The following is a 22,412-nucleotide window of genomic DNA, read 5'->3' on the forward strand; positions in this document are numbered from 1 at the left end:
CACAGTAAGAGCCTGACATCATTAAGTCCGATAGAAATCATGTCATGGATCCGCCTCCGTTGTATACACTCTTGGTCTTTGTACAGCTCCAGGTCTATTGCTGGTGGAAGTCATTCACAATCTTAAAAAAAGCAAGATAGTTTTGGCCTCAAACTGAAAGCACCTTCAAACAGATCGTTAATGCTCAACAGTCAGTCACAGTGTTCCGTTATTGCAGGAAGCAACCAGTGCAGACTATGATGATTTAATTTCATGTAATTATTCAATCTGGGAGGTTTTCTCAGGACAAAAGGAGTTTTCATTGTAAATCCTAAATTAAGCCTATTCGGGAGAAACTTGATTTCAAGTTTTACAGACTCGCGCTCCTGGCAACGTGACATATGATGTAAACTTTTGCGAAATGCGCATTAATTTGCAGGACATGGGGCAAATGCCATGGGGGGTAACAAGGGTGGTCGCGTGGAAGTATAATCCATCATAAAGCAGCAGGATCCCTGTCCTCAAGCAACCTACCTCTGATGACGGCAGAATACGGACTAATTAAAAAGGAGGGAATGTTCGTTAAGCAGTCTGGCAACACAGAGGCAACGTCTTCCTCCGCGTCGCGTGCCTCCAACAAAGCAGCTGTTGCTCGCGCGAAGTGCGCACCAAAGAAACATACACACGCAAGTCTCCCACATGCCCGGTAACAGCAGTGTTTACCGTTTGAATTGGACCCGGTCCCCCCCACGCCGACCGCTGTATGGTTCATTCCAGCGTCTCTGTATCCTCAGTGCGAGGTGTGTTTCTGTCCGTCTTCAACACGGAGCCAAGGCGGCTCAGTCACTCCGCCGACAAAGCCAGCAGAGCGCATTTCGATGGAGAGGTTAACGCCGAGCAGAGATCTTCGCGTGCACGACTGTTTTGTGCCGAACTGTTAATGGGGTGAGTAATTACGATATATATGGTATACATGGTATGAATCGTTGTCGCTGAGTTTTATTTATCCAACAAGGAATAGCTCTTTTTTTTTCTAGAATAGGTGAAAAAGTAAGGCTGTGTTGTTGAGATGTTGTGTAACAAGTGTCTCTGTTGATAACCAGAAACAAGTCCCCCTCATGGGACACGTGAGCTCCACGGGGAATCCCTAATAGTTACACGTTAAAGTTATGATTCTGGAGAATAAGTCTTTCACAAACTGTAGATTTCAATAAATAATGCTCACATGAATGTGTTTTCTTTCCGTGAGTATATGATCAGCATGCTTTATTAATATCTTATATATCGTTTTGGAATCATATTCCACTAAAGCAAAGATAAAGTGGTGAGTACACAACAGGACCCGAGTCAGAGGACACATCTGCACACCTTACAGCTGCAAATGTCAGCTCGCTGAAGCCTCAGAAGGTGAGAATCGTGTAACGAATGAGCGTACAACCGTTTCGCAGTGAAGAGCTCCACACAAAGGGAATGACATTCACACTCCTGCTGTTTTTAAATCACGAGGTTGTGACAGTGCTTTTGGACAGGATGAAATGGAATTGAGATGTCAAAAGTACTTTTGTTTTGTTTTGAACCAGAATCTGCAGCTGACAGCCTTCAATGCTTTAAATTGCTTTTATCAGCAGGCTGATTGCATAGAAAGGGAAGAAAAACAAAAATCATGAATAAGAAACAGAAAGAAAAGGCAAACATATCAAATTACTATTCTTTTACCAAGAAAATTACACTCACATTTGTTTATGGTGGCTAGAAATAATAGAATAATGAACACAAAAAAAGCAAAACACATTATTGTAAGTTTGCCACAGCAATTGGGTGCAGTGTGGTTTTCTTGCAAAGCCTTGAGAAGCTCAGATAAGATTCTATTTACCGATTGATTTGCTCATTTTTTTAATTATAATGAAATATATGTGGTCGAGAAACATCTCTCTGCTGCAGCTCGGTGATCAACATGACAATTATTTTCTATTAGAGCAATCAGTTTCACCTCTTTCCTCCTACGTGCATTAAAAAGTAAAAGCATATGGCCTTATGGTAATTAGATGTTAATCACCCTCTGTCCCTGTTTAATCTCTCATCGTTAACTAAAACCCCCACAAGGCTCTCCAGCAAATATGTCCAGTGAACCAGCTGACGCTAGCAAGTCTCATGACAGTGACTGACCTGAATTGACACTTTACCCACCTAGCTGTCTCAAAAACCAGTCCCAAGTATAGACCTAAATGTATTCAGCTATTGTCCTTTGACGTCAGCGAGTGCGATTCCTGTCTTATACCCGCCAGCGCCCCCCACCCCCCGCTCCTCTCACATATGCACATATAAATTTGCATGCGTTTTTCTGCCTTGTGTGTCTGTCTTTCACAGAGTGAGTGGCAGCCGCTGTTTGAGGGAGGGATGCGGGCATGTTTGATTGCCTGTTCCCTTCAAAACGGTTGTCCAATTTCATGGCTATTGGGCTTTGTTAATAGACGTAGGGCGAAGAGGGAGCAGAGGGCTTATTGATGTGCTTAGTTGGACCCTTTGATAAGAAGGCATGGTTTGTGATGCTATACGAGACAGTGTCACATGTCACATGAATATACCGGCTAACAGGGACATGGCTCATATTGTCATTACCCGTCGGGCCTTTGATGAGTGACTGATAACAAGCAGATCCCTCGGATACAACCCACTGGGTGTAAAAACATATATGTGCTCAAAGAGAGAGAGAGAGCGCCCCTCAACCAAGGCCAAATACCCTTTCTCGCAATGTTAGAGGAAGTGAAAAACTATTTGTGTATCCGCCCTGTGAGGTGGATCTTCTTTGGCCCATGCTTCACATTTCCACCAACTTTCATAAAAACCAGGCAAACACATTGAAAACCTCCATGGTGGAAGTGATGATGCATTTCATGAGGAACTCTGCTGCATGTTCATTTTTTTGTAGAAAAATCAACACGTCCTTGGAAATTCAAGGAACGTTTCATTGATTTATTCATCAGAGTGATGCTTCAGTAATACAGTCAAGATAAATGTTATTAGAGGCCAAACAGGCACAAGAATATGATCCTGTTGATTAAGTCCTGCAATTTAAATTAAAATCAATTGGGGACAATTATTTCAATTACATGCATTAGCTACACTCATTATGGACACTTAGTCCTGGGATCAACCTGAGCACATCATCCACATCCCGTCATTACAATGTCCCAAGGAGAAGACATGAAAAATGTAATATTCAAGGTTGTGGTTAAAACTCCACTGTGGTAAATAATACAGTGGGTCAAGGTAAGAAACTGTGATCTGTATTTCTAAAAAGCCCGGGAGGACTAGAAGCAGGAGCAGTTCGTAGGGAGAGGTTAAAGCAGGAGGAGGAGTTTAAATTGATGTATAAATAAGAAATTGTAATTAATTATTCAAATGAACATCTTATGATATAATGAGGCACATCTGAATATATTTTCCAAGACAAGATGCCAGAAATCGTTATTGCACCCAGGGATGCTGCTGAAAATGATGCTTCTGTAAGTCATTGTTATCATAACAATATATTCTGAACCAAAGCGATGGATTTCCAGTATCAGATATATCGTTCCGTGTACTTTCATTTGAAGTTTGTATTCGAAATTCAAATTCATAAAATAGTCGTTTTTCTGTAATTATGCCACTTCTGATGAAGTTGGTCTATCAAATGATACGATATATAGCAGTTGTAAACTGTAAAGATCAATACCATACTTAACAACATCCAGCTGGTTGGACATGGTGTAGTGTTGACTTTGAGACTAGCTGAGCCTCTCCTGTGAATGTATTGATAGAGCTGGCATGTCAAATCTTTTCTTGTGTGAATCTGAAATGGAAACAATCCTATGTTAATTCGGAGTGTCTCTCCAACGGCCTCTATTATTTAAAGTGAAAATAGATGCTGCTCTCTGCAACCACTTAAAAACATAAAACTCCACAATGTTCAAACGAGGGATCTCTCTATTGGAATACGAAAGAGAAATATTCCCGAATGAGTTTACAACAAAGACTCCACTTAAAACTGCTAATTTTGCAACAGAGGTCTGACTCCGATGCAAATCAAAGGACAGCAGTGGGATGATGAAATTGAATATTTATGGCCTCTTCCATGAAGTCAAGATGTCCGGGAGTACTTTTGAGCCTTTTTAACAGCAGATGAAATTGCACTTGAAAGTTGTAGTCAGGTTGCTTGGCAGCTGTTAAAAAACTCAAGCACTCTCTTTTACAAAAGAGAGTGCCTCTCTTGTGAATGACACAGTGATGTACACTCGTGCATTTACGCAACAGTGCAAAGCCAGCCGTAAAAGCTACTGTTTTTGAGAGAATTGCATCTTTAACTTTAAGCATATACTGTTGAATTTCATAGAACATTTATTGAAGGTTTTCAGATGTCTCTGAAAACCTCTATGTCTCTGGTTTTCTCCCTCTTCTCTCCAACAACTGCAGAATGCTTCAACTGACTGCAGTAACTGTCTCTGAATCACCTTGGCCCTTGGCTGCGGGGCCGTGAGCAGCTACCATGACTTATCCCAACACCAGCACACTGACAGCCAACTCCAGCGGAGCTCTGGACGGCCATGACTCCGGGGGAAACATCTACCTGCCTTTTTCTGTTTTCAGCGTGCTCACTCTTACTTTACTGTCAATGCTGGTGGTGGCCACCTTTGTGTGGAACTTGTTGGTGCTGGTTACCATCCTGAGGGTGAGGACATTCCACCGGGTGCCCCACAACCTCGTGGCTTCCATGGCCATCTCCGACGTGATGGTGGCCGCCCTGGTCATGCCGCTCAGTCTCGTCCACGAGCTGAACGGCAGGCTGTGGAAACTGGGCCGCGTGCTCTGCCAGGTGTGGATCTCCTTCGACGTGCTCTGCTGCACGGCCAGCATCTGGAACGTGACGGCCATCGCTCTGGACCGCTACTGGTCCATCACCAGGCACCTGGAGTACACGCTCAAGACGCGCAAAAAGATCTCCAACGTGATGATCGCACTCACGTGGCTGCTGTCCTCCATCATTTCCCTGTCGCCTCTTTTCGGCTGGGGGGAGACCTACACGGAGGGGATGAAGTGCCAGGTGAGCCAGGAGCCGTCCTACACAATCTTCTCCACCTTCGGAGCATTTTACCTGCCGCTTTGTGTGGTGCTCTTTGTTTATTGGAAGATCTACAAGGCTGCCAAGTTTCGAATTGGTTCCCGCAAGACCAACACAATAACACCCATGGCTGAGGTGATTATAAATTTTTCTTTTGTTGAAATCCCTCATTAATCCCTCTTTAAATCCCCATGTTATGGTATTGGGTATTACATGTAGATACTCTTTGAAACCAATCAGAGAGCTAGATCGAGCTGCACGTGAGTCGGTAAGGTTGGTTGACAGTACTTGGTTTAACGCTTATGTTGAGATGTTGTTGTGGAGGAAATACACCACATGCTTTGAGTACAAATAAGCTGTGTAGACCAACAGTTTACTTGACAAGATGATAGACGTGAGAGACACGCGATGCTATGGCAAAGTTCAGTGCGCCAGAAAAAAGGTGTCGAGATCCAGGTTAGCACACTTTACGCAAAGGTCTACGAAGTCAAAAATAATTGAATTTCACAACTTCGACGACTACACCTCATGTCCCATCTTACATGGGAAACTGCCGGGCAGATGGTACGGTAAGCACAGGGTGCCGCACAGCAGATAAGCCAGCAGGAGCAAAAGGCAGCATTCAGCGTGAAGGAGGTTATACACTGGCGGCCATTGAGGAGAGGTGGGAGACAGCCAGCCAAGGAGAGTGTGCTGATGCGGAGAGAAGAAGCATAATGCCCCAGACAAATGCCCAGCATTAGAATCAGAGTGTAGCAAATGTGGGGAAAGAGCCATTGGGAGAGAAAAATGTTTCTCCAAGTCAGTAAGAGAAGTCCCTTCTAGTCAGACTGAGGACAACTTTTACCTAGGAGCAGTAAGTAAGGGAAGCCAGGGCAATGGAGCGTTGGACAGAATAAATAAATATGAGTTCAGAAACCTTATCACACCAGGCCGTTGCAATGTCATTCCACAGTCAACGAGACAGGAAGTTTGAGAGCACATACATGACAGACACCAAGGCCTGTCAAAATGCGGAGAACGGGCAGAGGAAACTGTTTAGAGGCCTAAAATATCTGCTGATAGTGAACGCATAGTGGACACCTGCCCCTTCTGCCAGGAAAACAAGCATACACGGCTCAAAGAGCCACCACAACCTACACCTCTGCCAGAACAACTGTGGTAACCGATAGCCTCAGACAAACGTCTAAAAGTATAGAGGCAATCACTCCAGGGAGACATCACTCCTGTTAGTAGGAAATCTTTCATCTGCCTGCAACCACAACAAAAACGGGGTTGTTAAGCCACTAAAATCCACATTACTCAAGATGGCATTCCTAACCAGATAGCAAATACATTCTACAATACACAAATTAGACTCGGAAATACTTTTGCATAGAGTACGACGTTGTATATGCCACATCTGTTGGTGGTATTCAAACCCACTAACCCACTATTAGCATTTATGTGCACCATTGAAGACTTGTATTGGTGTTAAGCCCAGCAGAACTGCTCATGGGATGAAACATCAGATCCACACTCCAGTCACTCGAATAATAATCTGCTCCCTAAGTGGCCCTCATCAGACGCAGGGATGCGAAGACATGGAGCGGACCAGCATCCATCATCGGGGGGGGGAGCTGCCACTGGGAACGCTGAGACTATGAAAGCGAGCTCGGAGCCAGCAGGAATTGATGCCCAAGACCCACAAATATAAGTTGCTGTACATTTATTTATCATTCTGGCTGATGAGCTATTCAACAGCAATCAGGGAAACATAAGAATGTGATGAATGAGCATGCGGACAAATGATTGCAGTAATCCTGCTCATCACCACCAGCTTGCTAATGTGCGTAGGCAGAAGGTAGAAAGCTATAAATACCCCCTCCAGCTTCTTTAATGGGCCACTGCACCTTCCTGGCATTGGCGTTTCTCTATTCAGCAGACACAAAGGTCTAGAACTGTTCCGCAAGCATTAGCAAACACCTAATCAGGCAAATTTACCCCATGCAAATTGAGTCGGCATCCACTTTTCACCTGCCCTTATGGTGGGTAATGCAATTTGAAAAGCCCTGAAAGCACCTCAGAGATAGAGATTACGCCACTTTTAGACATCTTAGAGCAGACGCCTCTTTCTCTCACCTATGAAAAGGCTTCTTTTGAAAATCATCAAATGCCTGAACATTCTGAGAACTCCACAGAAAATACACAGTGGGGCCTTTTTTTTTCCTTTTTATTTATGTCATCCACGTACTTTAAAATACCCCCCCCCCCAGTCCTAAAAGATAACTCTTAGTTACGCAAGTGTGACATCATTTGGCCCAAAATCAGGAGTTCGTGGTCAAGGAGAACCAATTGTTGAATAAATTATCCCCGTCCTTTATTGCTTTGGTAGACCAACTTTATGTCAAGTTTCATTACACAGGCAATCACTCTTGTAGCTATAGCAATTAAATTGAATATCTTTTATTAGTCCTTTTGCTTTCCACAGATTTACCCGCTGCTTATAGTCGTATTAGACGTGTCTCGTTACCCAGCCAGAGTTTATTGTCATCATTCCCCAGCATACATCGAAGAGTCGAGGCACCGAGCCCTGCAGAGTGTCTGTACGGAGTGGTAATGTGAGCGATGGCATCCACATGCAAGATAATAAACCTGCACTCATCCATGAACAACACCCACTCAAAGACATGCGTACACATGCCACCAGAAATGGAGTTTAAAGATGTGGACAGATTCTTGGCCTAGACGCACAAATCATTTAACACTACAGTACCAAAAGCCATAAAATGTACAGTTTCAGAAAAAGATTAATGTCACTAAAAATATGAAATCTGTCTAATGTTAAAGCGCTGGTACATTAACTTCTATTATTTACATTATAGATTTCATTAAACCTCAAACTGAATAACCTGACCTTCAACAGGTTCTTGAACAGTTGTACTCTTTTAACATATGAAAGAAGCAAATGAGAAATTCTTGACAAGATTTATTTATTTTTTTTAAAGACAGCCATCCATATCTGCAGGTGGGAGACTGTCCTCATCAGAGAGAAGACAGTGCCAGTCACAAAGTCTGAAGTCTGGAATAGCCAGACCTCCAGATCCTCACAGCTGTCAGCGCTAAAGAAAGGCCTGGCTCCACACATTATCATTCTGGTATAGGGGTACAAAAAAAAAAATGCTCTGGCTTGTTTGTATTTCTTTAAAACAATCACAATCGACTTGGGCGGCACTAAGCCCAGGATTCAGAGACGGTGTCATTCATAGAAAGCACATATAGCTGCAGGGGAGAAAAATGCCGCGTGAGATATGCAGCGGCTTAAACTCATAGTCTGCACCCGGTATGGCCAGGTATCGCTTTAAAAAGTACAGTGCCAGTACCCAACACCAGTACGCTTAAAGTGACGCCATTACCAATAGAATACCGCCACCGCACTCACAGGCATTCAAATGTCTGTAGTCATATTTTACGACAAAATTCTCAATTTCAATTAAGTTATTCATTGGAATAAGTTAGCCAGTCAAGAACTAATACTTCCAGCATGTAACTCCCCATGAAACCACAAATTGTCCTTTTTACATTTCAGCTTGTGTGCAGATTAAACCAATGAAATGTATCGTGTTAATTGATTAACTTTAGAGGCTTTGGACAGAGCCACTGCTTCCAGTTTGTGTGCTAAGCTACGCTAACCATCTATTTAGCTTCATATTTATGTTGATCTTTTGGTTTGCTGACGCTTGCAGAAGTAGGCTTTGTAAAAAGAAAAGGATAAGCTCTCTATATATTTAATGACTGAAAACAAGATTTAGTTTGAGTCTCAGCTTCATAGTTTGAAGCTACATCCTAACCTCATCACTGATGCACGGTGTAAAGGAAGATCCTCAGTTAGTTTAGCGACTGCGCAATCTAATGTCGAGGTGTTTTAAACCATCCACAGAATTTGAAACCTCCTTCCCAGCAGCACTAAGCTTTTAACCTCTAGCCTTGCGGTAGATGGACTTGCTTTATCCATCTTATTAGTTATAGGCCCCGCTGACCCGTATTGATTCAACTACATTTACTCCAGAGTCAACAAGTTTCTCCATCTCCAGGTTCCTGTTTAAATGTTGAACAGTGTCGAGTGTTGGTCTGCTTCACTTCAGACACATTTAGAAGGTCATAATAAAGGCCGTTCGGCTGCTGAACGACCCGCGCAGCTTCACCTGATAAACGAAAAATAAAGTTAAAGTCAGCCTTTATCTGCGCTAACAGGTGAGGAGAAAGTCTGCAGATTAATGTTGACATTTCCTTTTCTTTTTCCCAGCTGTGCAGTATGTTTGTGAAATGGGCTGCTGGAAAATGCAGATTAAGACACTGCTCTAGATTTATGCCCTGTGTGTGTGTGTGTGTGTGTGTGTGTGTGTGTGTGTGTGTGTGTGTGTGTGTGTGTAATGAAAGAATAGGCTTTGGCTTGTTGATCCACCTGTTGACTCACATTTCTTTTCAGCCAATAATCCATCTTTTGTTGAGCAGCTAAAATGGGCCTACATTGTTGAAGATATTGCTATTCTATTTATAAAGACCTTTACAAACCGGGGGCGTGGTGAATAAACACCAAAATGAGAAATATTGCATATCAAAACTATTCATACCTGCAGCGATGCAGATTTGCAACACTTTTTCAATTAAAGGTTCCAATAGATTGGCGCAGGCAGAGGACCAACTAGGGATCAGCATCTGGCAGTCTGTCTGTGTTAAGTGGTTGTATAGCCTAAACTTCTGTAAGCTATGTTATTGAGTTTCCTTTCAGTTAAATGCTTTGAGGGACTCTGGTAAACAGTATGCAGTGTATATATCTAATGCTTTTATTGTGAAAGGTAAGAACGGAAGGAGTGGATCTGGTGGCCTTTGTCAAGGTTAGAGGGAGTAATAAAGTTTGCGTCTTGCTTCTGGACAATGGAGGTTCCATGTTGCTGTATACTACAATCTTCATTATGAATATGTCTTTTCTGCATAACGTGACTGGTTGATGCCTTTATTTGTGCTGCAAAAGCTCAGAAAAATCAACCTCGTTCTGTAAAAAAAAAAATCACATTTCTTTTTTTCCACATAATATTTACGTTAGGTTTGAAAGTACTCAGGACAAAAACAACAATATACTGACGTGTGAGTTAATCGCACGGATAAAAAAAAAAAAAACACCCCAGGTGTGTAAAAGCTTTTTAAATGGATCAATGAAGTAACTGATTTATTCTCTGATCGCTTCCTTCCCAGGTAAAGGACGAAACACATCAACCGCAGATGGTGTTCACTGTGCGCCACGCCACCGTGACCTTCCAGACAGATGGGGACACATGGCGTGAGCAGAAGGAGAAGAAGGCGGCGCTGATGGTGGGCATTTTGATCGGCGTGTTTGTACTTTGCTGGATCCCCTTCTTCATCACCGAGCTCATCGTCCCACTGTGCTCCTGTGACATCCCGCCCATCTGGAAGAGCATCTTCCTGTGGCTGGGGTACTCCAACTCCTTCTTTAATCCGCTAATATACACCGCCTTCAATAAGAACTACAACAACGCCCTGAAAAACCTCTTCTCCCGGCAGCGCTGAGCCACTCGGCATGCTGGGAAGACACACATACACCAGCACGCACTCCACAGCGTTACTCCTCCAGGCAGAGAAGGACTGACCTGTCTGTATCCGTCACTCAATCGTCCTTCAGATGGATGATAACCAGAGACTGTCTGAAAAAACTCTTTATTTATGTGTTTTTATTTATGTGTTGTTTTGTTTATTACCCTGCTGAGGTAACCTCACAGCTGGACTGAAACGGGTGTCTGAGCTACTGTATCTACAAAGAGAGGAATAAATTGGTTGTGTTGCAGGCGGCAGTGATGGTTGCAGTGCCGTCTACAAGTTGGTTTCCTTCTGCCGTTTCAGGCTTATTAGGGAGGAAGCCATGTTAACTCACTCGTAAACAGTTTCATCATATGTGGTGCTGCTGGGAATGATTTCAAAGTAAAGCTGGAAAAAAAATTCAAGAAAAACCTTTTAGAACTGCACAAAAGATCCTGATAATCAATGAACCAACAAATTGTGTATTATTTTCTAAACTATACACAACAAAATGCTCATCTTAGATGATGAAAAAAATGGCTTTGATTCTAGAAAAGAAGGATTTGAGTAAAGAAACTACCTTATAGCTGAGTAGACATGAACTCCCTGACTTCACATGTAATGTATTCATACAGACCTGTAGATAAATGTACAATCTCTCCTCTGATGCTGGATACACCAATTCTCTTTGCACAAACAACCACACACGCCATTGACTTTTATAAAGCAGGAAAATAGCAGAACAAGTTATCATTTGCATTATCTCGGAATAGATGCATTGTAGCTGCAGCCACATCTCACAGCAGATAAACAAAGTAACCAGGTACAGAGGATGTGTGGACTGGTGTAAAGCTATTCAAAGCATTATCGCAACTACAGATTCTGTAGCCCGAGAGGTCAATAGAAATTAAATCAGCAAATAAAAATAATAATATTGCATTATTGTATAAAGAAGCTTAAGTGCCGAGCCAATGCATGTTTAAAAGAATGACTTGTGACTTTATATTACAGTAGGGGAGTTATGGGAATAAGAGAAGATAATGTTAATCAATACCAATATCTCTGTTGGGCTCAGCACACAAAACCTATGCCTCAGTTAGTCTCATGATGTTTTTTATACGACTCCCTTGTTTCCTGCACAAATTGCCTCTTTCTTCTTAAAGTGTTCAACACTGTAGAAGCAGTAAGTGATCCTTTATTTTGGTGTGTAATATACTGTAACGTGAGGAATCACGCATGACAAATTAATCCTCGGCAAATAGTTGTGCTACATGTATTTGAGCTCCTGAGAGCAACATCAAAGTATCACAAATCCAATAAGATGTTGAAAAGTGCATCTAATGTCGCTGTCAAGTGAAAACCATGTATCTCCGAATTTGGCGATTTTGAACCCTTCAGATAAACGGAAGGATTACACGTTAACTATGGTTTAAGGAAATGATCCTATTCTTGAGCTAAATAAACCATTTAACTAGACTAAGAGTCTACATGATAACTTTAGCATGATAACATGCGCAGAATGGCAACGCTAACATGTTGATTTTTAGCTTTCTTAAGTGTGTTCACATGCTAACATTTGCTAATTAGCACTAAATACAAAGTGCATCTGATTAAAACAAATTAAAGCTTTGGCTTGGTTATAGCGCTAGATGAAAAGTTAGGGGGATCACCAATGTCATTACCAATCATCCTGAGGGGGACTTGAATGTATGTGCCAATTACGTGGCAATTCCTTTCGAAACATCTCACTGAAAAACACAAGTGGTGCTAGAGGAAAAAGTCAGGGGATCCCAAAAGTCCTAAGGACTCATCACGCCAAATGTCATGCCAATCTATCCAATAGTTTTTGAGGTATTTCACTTCGGACCAAGTGGTAGTCTCATCGTCGTGAACTGACATTGCCATCCTTAAAGCCATGACGGTAGCAAGGCTAAATAAAACATTGTGTTTTCAAAATGCATTGTTTCAAAGCTTAAAATGGGTGTTTTAGCTCATGAAAAGTTTATATTTTAGAGATACATAGTTTTCACATGACTTAAAGTGTTATAACAGAATACAATAGAATACTATAAAAATTATCCTTTTTCTACACATTTTTTGTACACAAAGTTAGACTATGATCTTATGATCTGTAAGACAAGACTGCACCTGGTCTCTACCCGACCTCAACCTTTTACCTTAATTTATACTGACAGACCTCAAATGACATGGAATATATATATATATATATATATACAGTATATACACATACACACAAAATAGCCTCAATTGTAATACAAATATACAATAGTAATTTAGATTATACTACATATCCAGTTAAACAGAGTAATGTATCATGATGAGGAAACATAAATATATATGAAAAGAAAATACGCCCACTGACTGCAATGGTGGTTTTAGTGAAAACAATATTCTGTGGTGAATGATGAAATGCATGGAATATAGATAGAAATAGAAATCCTAGATATGGTTAAAAAGAAGAAAAAGACAGTGCTGGTGACAACGGATCTCTCTTAGCACTCCTTATATGTATTAATCGCATGACTCGCTGGTTGACTTGGAGCCATTTGGTGCTCTTCAGGATTCACTTTTTCAAATTACATCTCACTGCTCCCCAGATTGCCCGAGGATGGTTGATTATTCACCCATTGCGCCTCTTAGGTCTTGTTCTGTGTGGTGACCCAGCTCAGGAAAAGCAAATGTTGCAGAAATGTGTTGTTTGCCATTCATCTCAGTATCCATTTTCATGTTCAAAAGAGGTAAAAAAAGAAAAGAAAATGTGGACAATTACCTCCATCAGAGGCACCTTTTGGAAATCCATACTTGTTTTCATAAAAGCAGACCCAAAAGAAGAGGGAATCTGATGTGTTATTGTGTCAGTGTGTTTTCAATGTGTGCATGTTTTCTTCCACAGAAGCCTTGGCTGATAAAATTGACAATAAACGAGCCCTTGATTTGTGATACACAGCGTCAAAGTTGGCACTTTGGCATGAAAGCTTATGAAAGTAAGAGCTGTTCAGGTTGAGCCACGAGGCATACTGCTAGATTTTTGCCAACAGTTGGCTACAGACACACACACATGCCCGCATAGAATGAGAGGGAGAAAGAATTCAGTGTTCTAGTTTTGATAATAATTCACTTTTATGATCATCATTGCCCAACTACTGGAAGTCATTTTATAAACAGGCATTAGCTCTTCCCATCTCTCTACGGGGCCACTGCCAGCATGCGCATTTCAGAGCCAGGAGTGAGACCGCTTCTGTTCAAAGGAGCACATCCATCCATGTTTTGAGGGAAGACAGGATGCATGAAAATGGGTCTTGGCTAAACTGACTTAGGATTAGAACCAGATGCCTCTGGCAAGGCAAACCTGTTATTTAGCCACTGAATTTTACAGAAATAGATGCAACAAACAAAGAAATATGACAACAGAATATGTGGGCAAATAGAGACATGTGAGGATGTTAATAAAGAAACATTTGTATGAAATAGGTTTTACCACTATAAATAGCACCTGTTGTATGCATATCTGCTCTCTTTCTGCACATGGATTTCTGTATACCACATATGTTCTGTAATATCCCAGCCAGCTCACATGTAAACACAGATATCTGCAGTTTGCCAACACTAGCCTCTGGTAACAATAGATCAGGCTTTAAGTTATGGGTGAAGGGCACATGGGGCCGACATGTAGTGTTGAATGACCAGATGTCCCGCATTGCCTCATCTCTCTTATCTTCACAACAGAGTGGGCTCAGTCTCTTACTGGCTGAGGTGTCGGCGACTGTGTGACTCTGTTGTTGTTCCACTTGTTATTCTACGACGGCTCAGTCTTATCCAACTAGAAACTGCACAGCAGGACCGTGAAGAGGAGGATTCTATAGTGAGCATATGTATATATGTGATCTGAATGAGCACATCGCTTTCTCTTTCTTAACCTCCGCGCGGCTTCTTGCTGGCTTTAAACTCAGGTTCTCGGGGGCAAAAACAGAGCGGATTGTAGGAGAACGGAAAATCCTAAATACTCCAGAGGAGATACGAGATGAGAAACCTGTCTTTGCCTCGGGACAGAACTCGGATGGACAGTGCTTCCTGGATTTTCTTATTTCATACTTTAATTCATAAGCTCTGCGAAAATGCTGGGCTGTAACTTAACACTGAAAAGTAGAAATCTATTGAGTAATGTTCTCTAAATATCAGTATGTAAGATATCCAGAACTGTAATCATTATTTGACAGCTGTCTCAAGAGATAAAATATATATGCACACATATAATGTTTTTTCTTTTCTTTTGCTGGTTTTGTATTTTCACAAGATAAAAACACACCAATATGAAGAAGTGAATCTACAGCCCGCTTGCTATGAGTTTATATTGACTTAGTGTAGTGCTTATGCTAAATTCTAATTTCAGCATGCTAACATGCTCAAAATGACGATGCTAACATGAAAATGTAAACACAAAATACAGTTGAGGCAGTTTTGTAGGTACAGTATTTGGTCGTTGTTATAAGTCACCTTTAGAAATGAATGTCTGCACCAAATTCCACGGCAAGCCATCTCATAGTTGTCGAGACATTTTTTTTTAAATAACATAAATGTCAACTTCTTGGTGGCGGAAAAGTCAACGGATCGCCAAAGTCATTGGGATAATTTATCAAAATTTCATGGCAATCCACGACAAGCAAATATTTCAATCTGGACCAAAGTGGTGGACAAACTGACGACAGACTGCTGCTGTTAAAACAAATGCTTTTTCAATTTTTTGCTCAATGAGCCTAAGAGAGATCATATATACATGAAAGCACAAATAACAAAATGAATTCCTCTATTATAAACTGAATTCCCAACCATGTTTTCCAGAAGTATTAAAAAAAATTAAATGTTTTAAATGAACAGCCGTGCAGTCAATAATAAAACGTTATGAGTCAGGGTCTCAAGCTTGTAACATGCGAAGATAAAACACATTATTTAAGTTTCCTTTTAGCCTCAAAAGGAAAAAACGAGAGGATTTGAAACCCAAGGCAAGCACCGTCATCAAAATTGTCATCCGTCTTTTCTTGGAGGTTGTAAGCATTAACGTCATCTGTTTGCACCGATCCATTGCTTTTGTTTTGCTATTTTTTTCTGCTACCTCTCTCTTCTGACCGCTGTGCTGTCATTCACTGTAATAACTCACTGCCAGGCTATGAATAGTTAATACAATGTAGGTGGGAAGAATCTGAAACAGATTCAGCAGATGCTGCTGTGCTGCCACAGTCCCACTGATGAATTAGGATAAGCCGATGACATTTTCGACGGAAGCACTCTGGAGAACCTTGATCAGCCTCTAAAGCCTTTCTAAGTTGAAATGCATCCTCTTTCGATAACAGTGGTATGCAACAGTACGTATGAGCACAATTTGTTTCTGTACATGCAGTCTCACAACCAAAACATATTTCATAATTGAGTGGTGGGCTGACTGTCTGCATTTCAATTTGACACCCTAGTTGGCTTGGTTAAACCAATGCAGACATGGAGAGAGAACACAGAGACCTTTGAGAGAAGTTTTTAAAAAAGCACAGACAGCCGTTACGAGAGGACTGGCTCCCGGCGAGATTGGGCAGGTGGCGCTTTAATTTAGAGATTGCAGGAAATCACAAGCAAACTAATTCAGGATGTGATTAAATAATAAAGTGTGGGAAGTCTCGCCGTGTGTTCATCGGGGAGACAGAAGCACAGTCACACAGAAACACAAAGACAACGAGGTTACAGTGTTGCTAGTTATTTCATTGTAGTCAATTGTGGTCCATTCAGATAAAGCAGAAACAGCTTTTCCTGGGTCCAGACCTTTGAATCCGCCCACTACCACGAGTTTGAGTCAACTGATTCGTCTCGCAACGCGACATGAAACAGCGCTTGTTTTTTATTAAAAAGTAATCGATCAATAACCGCAGCAGGGAAACTAACAATTAGCCAATCAGTGCCAGGGGCGGGACTAGCGCCATTGTCAAGTTGTAGCTTGCGCAGGAACCTAGGAGTAATAAAAACAACAATGGAGATTGCTGCAGACATATTGACGCTGCTATCCAGGCTGTTCTGAATTTGTGTAACCCCAACGTTAAGCACCGACTGCCACCCCTTTACAATACATTGTGAATCTTCAACATCTACAAGTAATCTAAGACAAATCCTCCCACACTCGTCGTCGGGTCTATATGGGAGAATTACCCCGACATTTGTGAATCCTTCATTCATTGGCCTCTCTTTCCCGTTTGGGCTGCTCAATAATCATTTTTAATTTTATATGACCCCCTTGATGAACAAATTCATTTGACATTGTCTTCTCAATATCGGCCGACATTGTAGGCTAGTTGTGTGTTTTTTTTTACTTTCTCTTATAATAACTCGCTACGCTCCACTCTTAAAACACCCGTGCAAAAGTATGTTGTCATGGCAAAACATCACTCGTCGGCTTAAAATGACTTTTGATTCAGGCGGACACATCGGTCTCTAGTGGTTGGATGGCGAACATCAAACCCCACCACCCCCCCCATGGAAATCGATTAGCGCGGAGGCAATGTCAGACTGAAGATGGAAACAGAGTGAAACGACTTGACAATTCCGTCTGATGTCAGGCAAGAAACAGGTGCCTCCCCTGTTCCCTCAGTCCTGTAAAGATGAACCAACACAGCCTCATACTCTGTTGCTATGGCACCAAGACGGGGAAAGAACGCTCTGTGCATGTCTGTGAAGACTCTCAGTCACCCAGGTTAAAAAAGGATGTCTACGATTGCTCTATGTTAAAGCAAGGCAAGTGGAGATGTTATATGTTCTCTCTCTAAGATTCAGAGAGTCCTGAAACCTCTTCAACAAGTCTGCTCGCCTTTGACTTACCACTTGTATCCAGTGAGAAAGAAAAAAACAAAAGAGAAAATATGTCCTGTTCGCATCCGACTACATATCAAGACTCGTGCATACGTCAGTGCCTTTGTGCGATCTACTCAGGTTGATATCAGGCTTGAAAAGCTTGCTTCAGTCTGCATACAAAAGTCCAGCAAAGTTCACAGAAACTGCAACGTTATGCCTGAGTGAAGGCACTTCTCTTGGCAAGCGAGCCAGCCTGAGGCTAGGATTGAACAGCGGGGGGGGGGGGATGTCACGCTTGGCAGAACTGTGTGGTACTTTGGTAAAGAACAGCATATCTATTGTTATCATTTCAGCTGATTTAGCCCACGGCGATGCCCTTCACCTCAATCAGCTCGGAAGATGTTTGCACGCGCCACTTTGATGTCTGGCGATGTGCATGGCGGGACCCCCTTTATCACCGCTCACATTGTACTCACATGTGAGAGCTTCTGGTTTGAATTCCCTTGAAGAAACATTTCAATATGAATGAGATCTATTGCACGGGAACAAAGGTTGGTTGATTACCCTGCCTGATGATCAGAACGACGATCAAAAAATGTGTGACCATGAGCTTCGGGATTTTGTGGTAAAAATTGGATTGCACTCCCTTGCAAGGATTTAGAGCTGCCTTACAAATCATGTTGACCCAACCTCTGCAACTGGAACAAGAGCCTGAAATACAGCTCATATATGTTAGCACCACAACAAGTCCCACGAGGAAAAACAGGCTTTGTTTTGCATTCTATTGTTGCAGTGCATTCATATTCAGGAGATGCTTGTGGTACACTTGCAGGCACTAAACCAACTACATGGCCCTAAACACCCCATTACCTAATTTTCAGACAGTGAAAACATTTCTTTTTTTGGTGTTTTCCCAAGATGAGCATCGTTGGAAAACAGAATACCATAGCAACAAGCTGGAGAAAAAAATTCAGTGGAAGGAATACATCTGTGCAGATTTAACTGGAGCCTTTAATATTTTGCAAGCTGTATTAACATCAGTAAATCCTTGTTAGAGATCAAGTATAAATATGCTGCCATGTTCACTCTGGCAGGTTTCTTTTAATCAGATAAAAGACAGTTGTATCATAATTGGATTCATTTCATTGTATCCACACCAGAGATGAAAGTATGCATAAGATGCAAAAACATCTCCATGTGCCACTGTAGCATTTTCATTAGGTCATTAGGGTCTTTGACAAATTGTGCTTTGCTGAAATGCCTGCAGCGGTAACCTTTATTGGCCCGCTGATTGCCCGTTAGTTTCCACTTCTGCTGTCGCTGTTTTTGAGAGATTCAAACTGCATGAGGAAAATGAATTGAATTAGCATAATAATGCTGTCTGGTAAGAAGCACATTACTAAAATGTTAAGTCTCAGTTGATGTAGATGAATGACAGATCAGTAAATGCTAAATTAAATATGGAAACCCAGGAAATGTATGTTATCAGGATCTTAGTGTGGTGTCCCTATGTTATGTCCAGCATACTTAACCAGAAATCTCATAACAAAAATGTCTGGATCGTGTTAATTGATTATCAATGATTATCAATAATTAAGATACATAATTCAACAGTTGCTTGGAAAATTTTGACTGCTGGCAAACTGCGAGGCAATTTGTATTCAGCACTATTCTCTACCCCTGCCTTAGGTTGTTTATAGCAGTTGGTCCACGCCAACTCCACTCCACACAGCCCACTTCTCACTTAAAATGTCCTCTTGGGCTGCAGCACTTAGCAACATGTTCTCTGTGCCAGCCCAGGAAGGCTCAACACCGTCTAGAATAGATCATGGAGGAGACGAGCTGAACTTGAAATGAATTGAAGATTCTCCACAGGACACGTAAAATGAATGCAATGTATTATGAACGGAGAACGTTCCCCTAAAAAGGTTTAATCATTTTAAACCCAGCGGGCTTAAAATTTGAATAATTCACTTTTAAACTGAATTAAAAGAGAGATAACAACAGAGACAATGAGTGACTGAATGACTCCCAAATGAACCATAATCAAGAAAAGAGTATTATCATATTAAGATATGGCTGGTCAATCACCATCCAAAGATCTCTCTGCATCTACTCATACATGAGGATATTGTTTTAGTAGTTTCTAAATGCAGACTGCAGTGTTCTTTTCGATTATTGATTATCCAATGTGGCAGATCGCAATGTGCTGAGTGGGCAGATTCAAGAGGAGTGAGCCATTAGCTAAAGCATGTTAACTGTGATCGTGGAAATAAGTGTTGCATGGGTGGTTGTAACTCTGATCCGAATAGTAAAAGCAGGTGTGATCATGAGGAGGATTTAAAGAAAAACAAATGTACAGTGCAGTCTTTTACAAGTGTTGGAAAATAAACATAATGTCTCACAAACATCAGTGTTCATGAAGTTAATTATTCTACTACTTTACAACTGTACATTAATGTATCTTTGGCAGCAGTCTCTCTCTCCCTTAGCTACGCCTGTCGAGCGGTCCATTTTTGCACAGCCCATAGAATCCACAAGGAAAGCGGCGGCAGATTTGCCACAAAAACATTCGCAGTAATGTTTGAAACAATGGCTCCAGAATTGTACACAGAGGTAGACAAAGGCAAGCATCACATTTTCCACCAGCGACTGTCAATATAACGAGTTTTATCATCTGTAGCTAGCTAACTAATTAAGCGAACCAATTAAGCTACCGTTGGCTTCACGAGTTGGTTAAAAACGCCGTCTCCGGCTGACTTTTTAATGTTTCCAGCTGTACATTGTGGGGACTCGCTTTCATGCATGTCTCCATAAGGTTAGAGTAAGGGTAAGTAGTGGTTATAGTAAGATAACCAAGTCTCAAGGAAATGAATGTAAGTCAATGTAAGGTCCTCCAAAGTGATGGAAACACGACTATGTGTGTGTGTGTGTGTGTGTGTACATGCGTCACTTGTCATCATCAAGACAGGAAGGAGCTGCCAGATTGAGGTCAATCAAACCTTCATCACAGCCCTCTGATTCACAGGAAATGTATGCACGAAGCAACAAAGCATGGACGAGCACATGGTGATCTTCAAAGCAGAGTGGTCATCATCGGTCTACTTGAATTGGGTGCATCGACAACCGTCTGTGACACCAGTTCAAGCCACATGCACGGGCTCCAGAGAGATATATACGCTAAACCCTCCCGGCATGCGTTATCGCTTTAGCACAGTATCAGCCTCTGGTACTTGTGAATATGAGATAAACCCCTCTGATGAACTGGACGCTCATTATTCCTCTCACGAGTCTAGTTTTTAAAGTATTACTTTTCTGATATAGAGTACTAAATGGATATAAATAAGCTATAGTAGGATGCTGACATTGCAAGCCTAATTACCATTAACGCTCTTCCTTCTGTGCATTTTCACTCCCGAGCCCTGTTTGATGGCAGTTCCCATTGACAGTGGTAAAAAAAAATAAAAAAATACTGCATGTCTTATTCTTTCCCCTTTAATAAACTCGGAAGCATATAGGAGCATTTGAAAGGAACTCCCAGAGATGCCCATGCTTCATGTGTGTTGTAAGCAGCTGGTCCCATGAGAGCCACATAAAAGCACGAATCCTCAAACACTCCTTCCCCCCCAACATGCTTAGGCAGCTTCCACTGGGAAAGAATCCACCTCACTGACCGATTACTGTTAATTTATCACTGCAAAAGCGTAGGTTTCTCAGGCTTCACTCGATGCTGCTCCCTCAAAAGGTTCAAATAAGTGCAACATGGTGTGCTGCATGGCTAAAGCACCCCAGCTGTGTAGCCTAATTGAGATTCACAATGAGATTTAGAGCACCATATGTGCATTCATGCGTTCGCCTCCAGAGTGTGCAGCTCTCTATCGGTCACAGTCATCCGTGTGTGTCTGTAATTGTAGCATTGTTTATCAGTATTGATTTATTTCTTTAAGGTGGCAAGACAAATTGAATTCCCCCCTGAGCACTGTTGGATGTTAAAAATGTAGCGAGCAGGTGAGATAAGGTCAAGAAAATCAGCCTTTTGAGGAATTGATGCCGTTTGTAATGAGAAAGATAAATAGATAGAGATAGATGTGTTTACACATGTCACTGACGCCGTTTGCTGAATGGGTTATTCCTCTCTCACCTCATTTACAGATAATGGTTTCCACATTGCCACCTTCTCTGTAGCCAGCGATCTTAATTAGCATCCGATTGCTCCATTTTCCCGCCAATAAATTCCACTTAAATCCAGAGCTCAATCTCATCTGTTACAATTCTGTTTACACCGCACGATGGGGGTCTGCATTAGTGAAAATATTTTATTGCGTGAAATGCAAAATGAGGTTTGAGAGTTGCTCAGAGTTGATCAGAGGTGCTTTCAGATGAAATACTGGCTTTTGTTGGAACAACAGTGATTTATTCGATTTAAGATAAATCTACAACAATGGGGTTTATTGTGTGAGCTGAATTTCCTCAACATCCACTCAATGCATTGTCACAAGCTTTGGCACCAACATGTCTGATTACGAGACAAGATGTGCTTTTCATTATGCTAACTTATTCTCTCTCTCTCTCTCTCCTCCCGTGACCCAGAAACCATTCCTCAGCGCCGTCATGGAGGATCTTCCAATCCCTTCAAATCATCTGGAGGAGATGAGGAGCGAGGTGGCTTTTGGACAAGCTTGTGACGTATCAATGCTGCACCAGCAAAGGTAACCGACGTCGCTTAAGACTGCCGCTATGGAACCGATTCGGAATCCGATACCAATTTTATAATTTAGTTAAAAACACTGCAGAGCATGGAGCCGCTAGCATAGCTGTAGACCATCGTTATTCTTTTTCAATTAATGTACCAAAAGTTCCAGAGTCCCTTAAATCAGCTATTGTGGGCGGCAGAGTGCCATCCAGTGGGCAGCGG

The 22,412-nt window shown here is 41.7% G+C and overlaps 1 protein-coding gene across 1 annotated transcript; it reads left to right on the forward strand.

The window, feature by feature from the left end:
- The first annotated feature begins 584 nt into the window (after positions 1-584).
- On the forward strand, positions 585-14,802 carry htr5ab (5-hydroxytryptamine (serotonin) receptor 5A, genome duplicate b). Its single transcript, XM_031850257.1, has 3 exons — positions 585-924; positions 4,432-5,212; positions 10,313-14,802. Exons 2-3 carry the CDS (start codon positions 4,505-4,507, stop codon positions 10,643-10,645), a joined length of 1,041 nt encoding a protein of 346 aa, XP_031706117.1. The 5' UTR covers positions 585-924; positions 4,432-4,504; the 3' UTR covers positions 10,646-14,802.
- The last annotated feature ends 7,610 nt before the right edge of the window (positions 14,803-22,412 follow it).

This window comes from Anarrhichthys ocellatus, unplaced genomic scaffold (genome assembly GCF_004355925.1).
Source record: "Anarrhichthys ocellatus isolate YVR2014 unplaced genomic scaffold, GSC_Weel_1.0 scaffold10, whole genome shotgun sequence".
In the NCBI taxonomy this organism is placed as follows: domain Eukaryota; kingdom Metazoa; phylum Chordata; class Actinopteri; order Perciformes; family Anarhichadidae; genus Anarrhichthys; species Anarrhichthys ocellatus.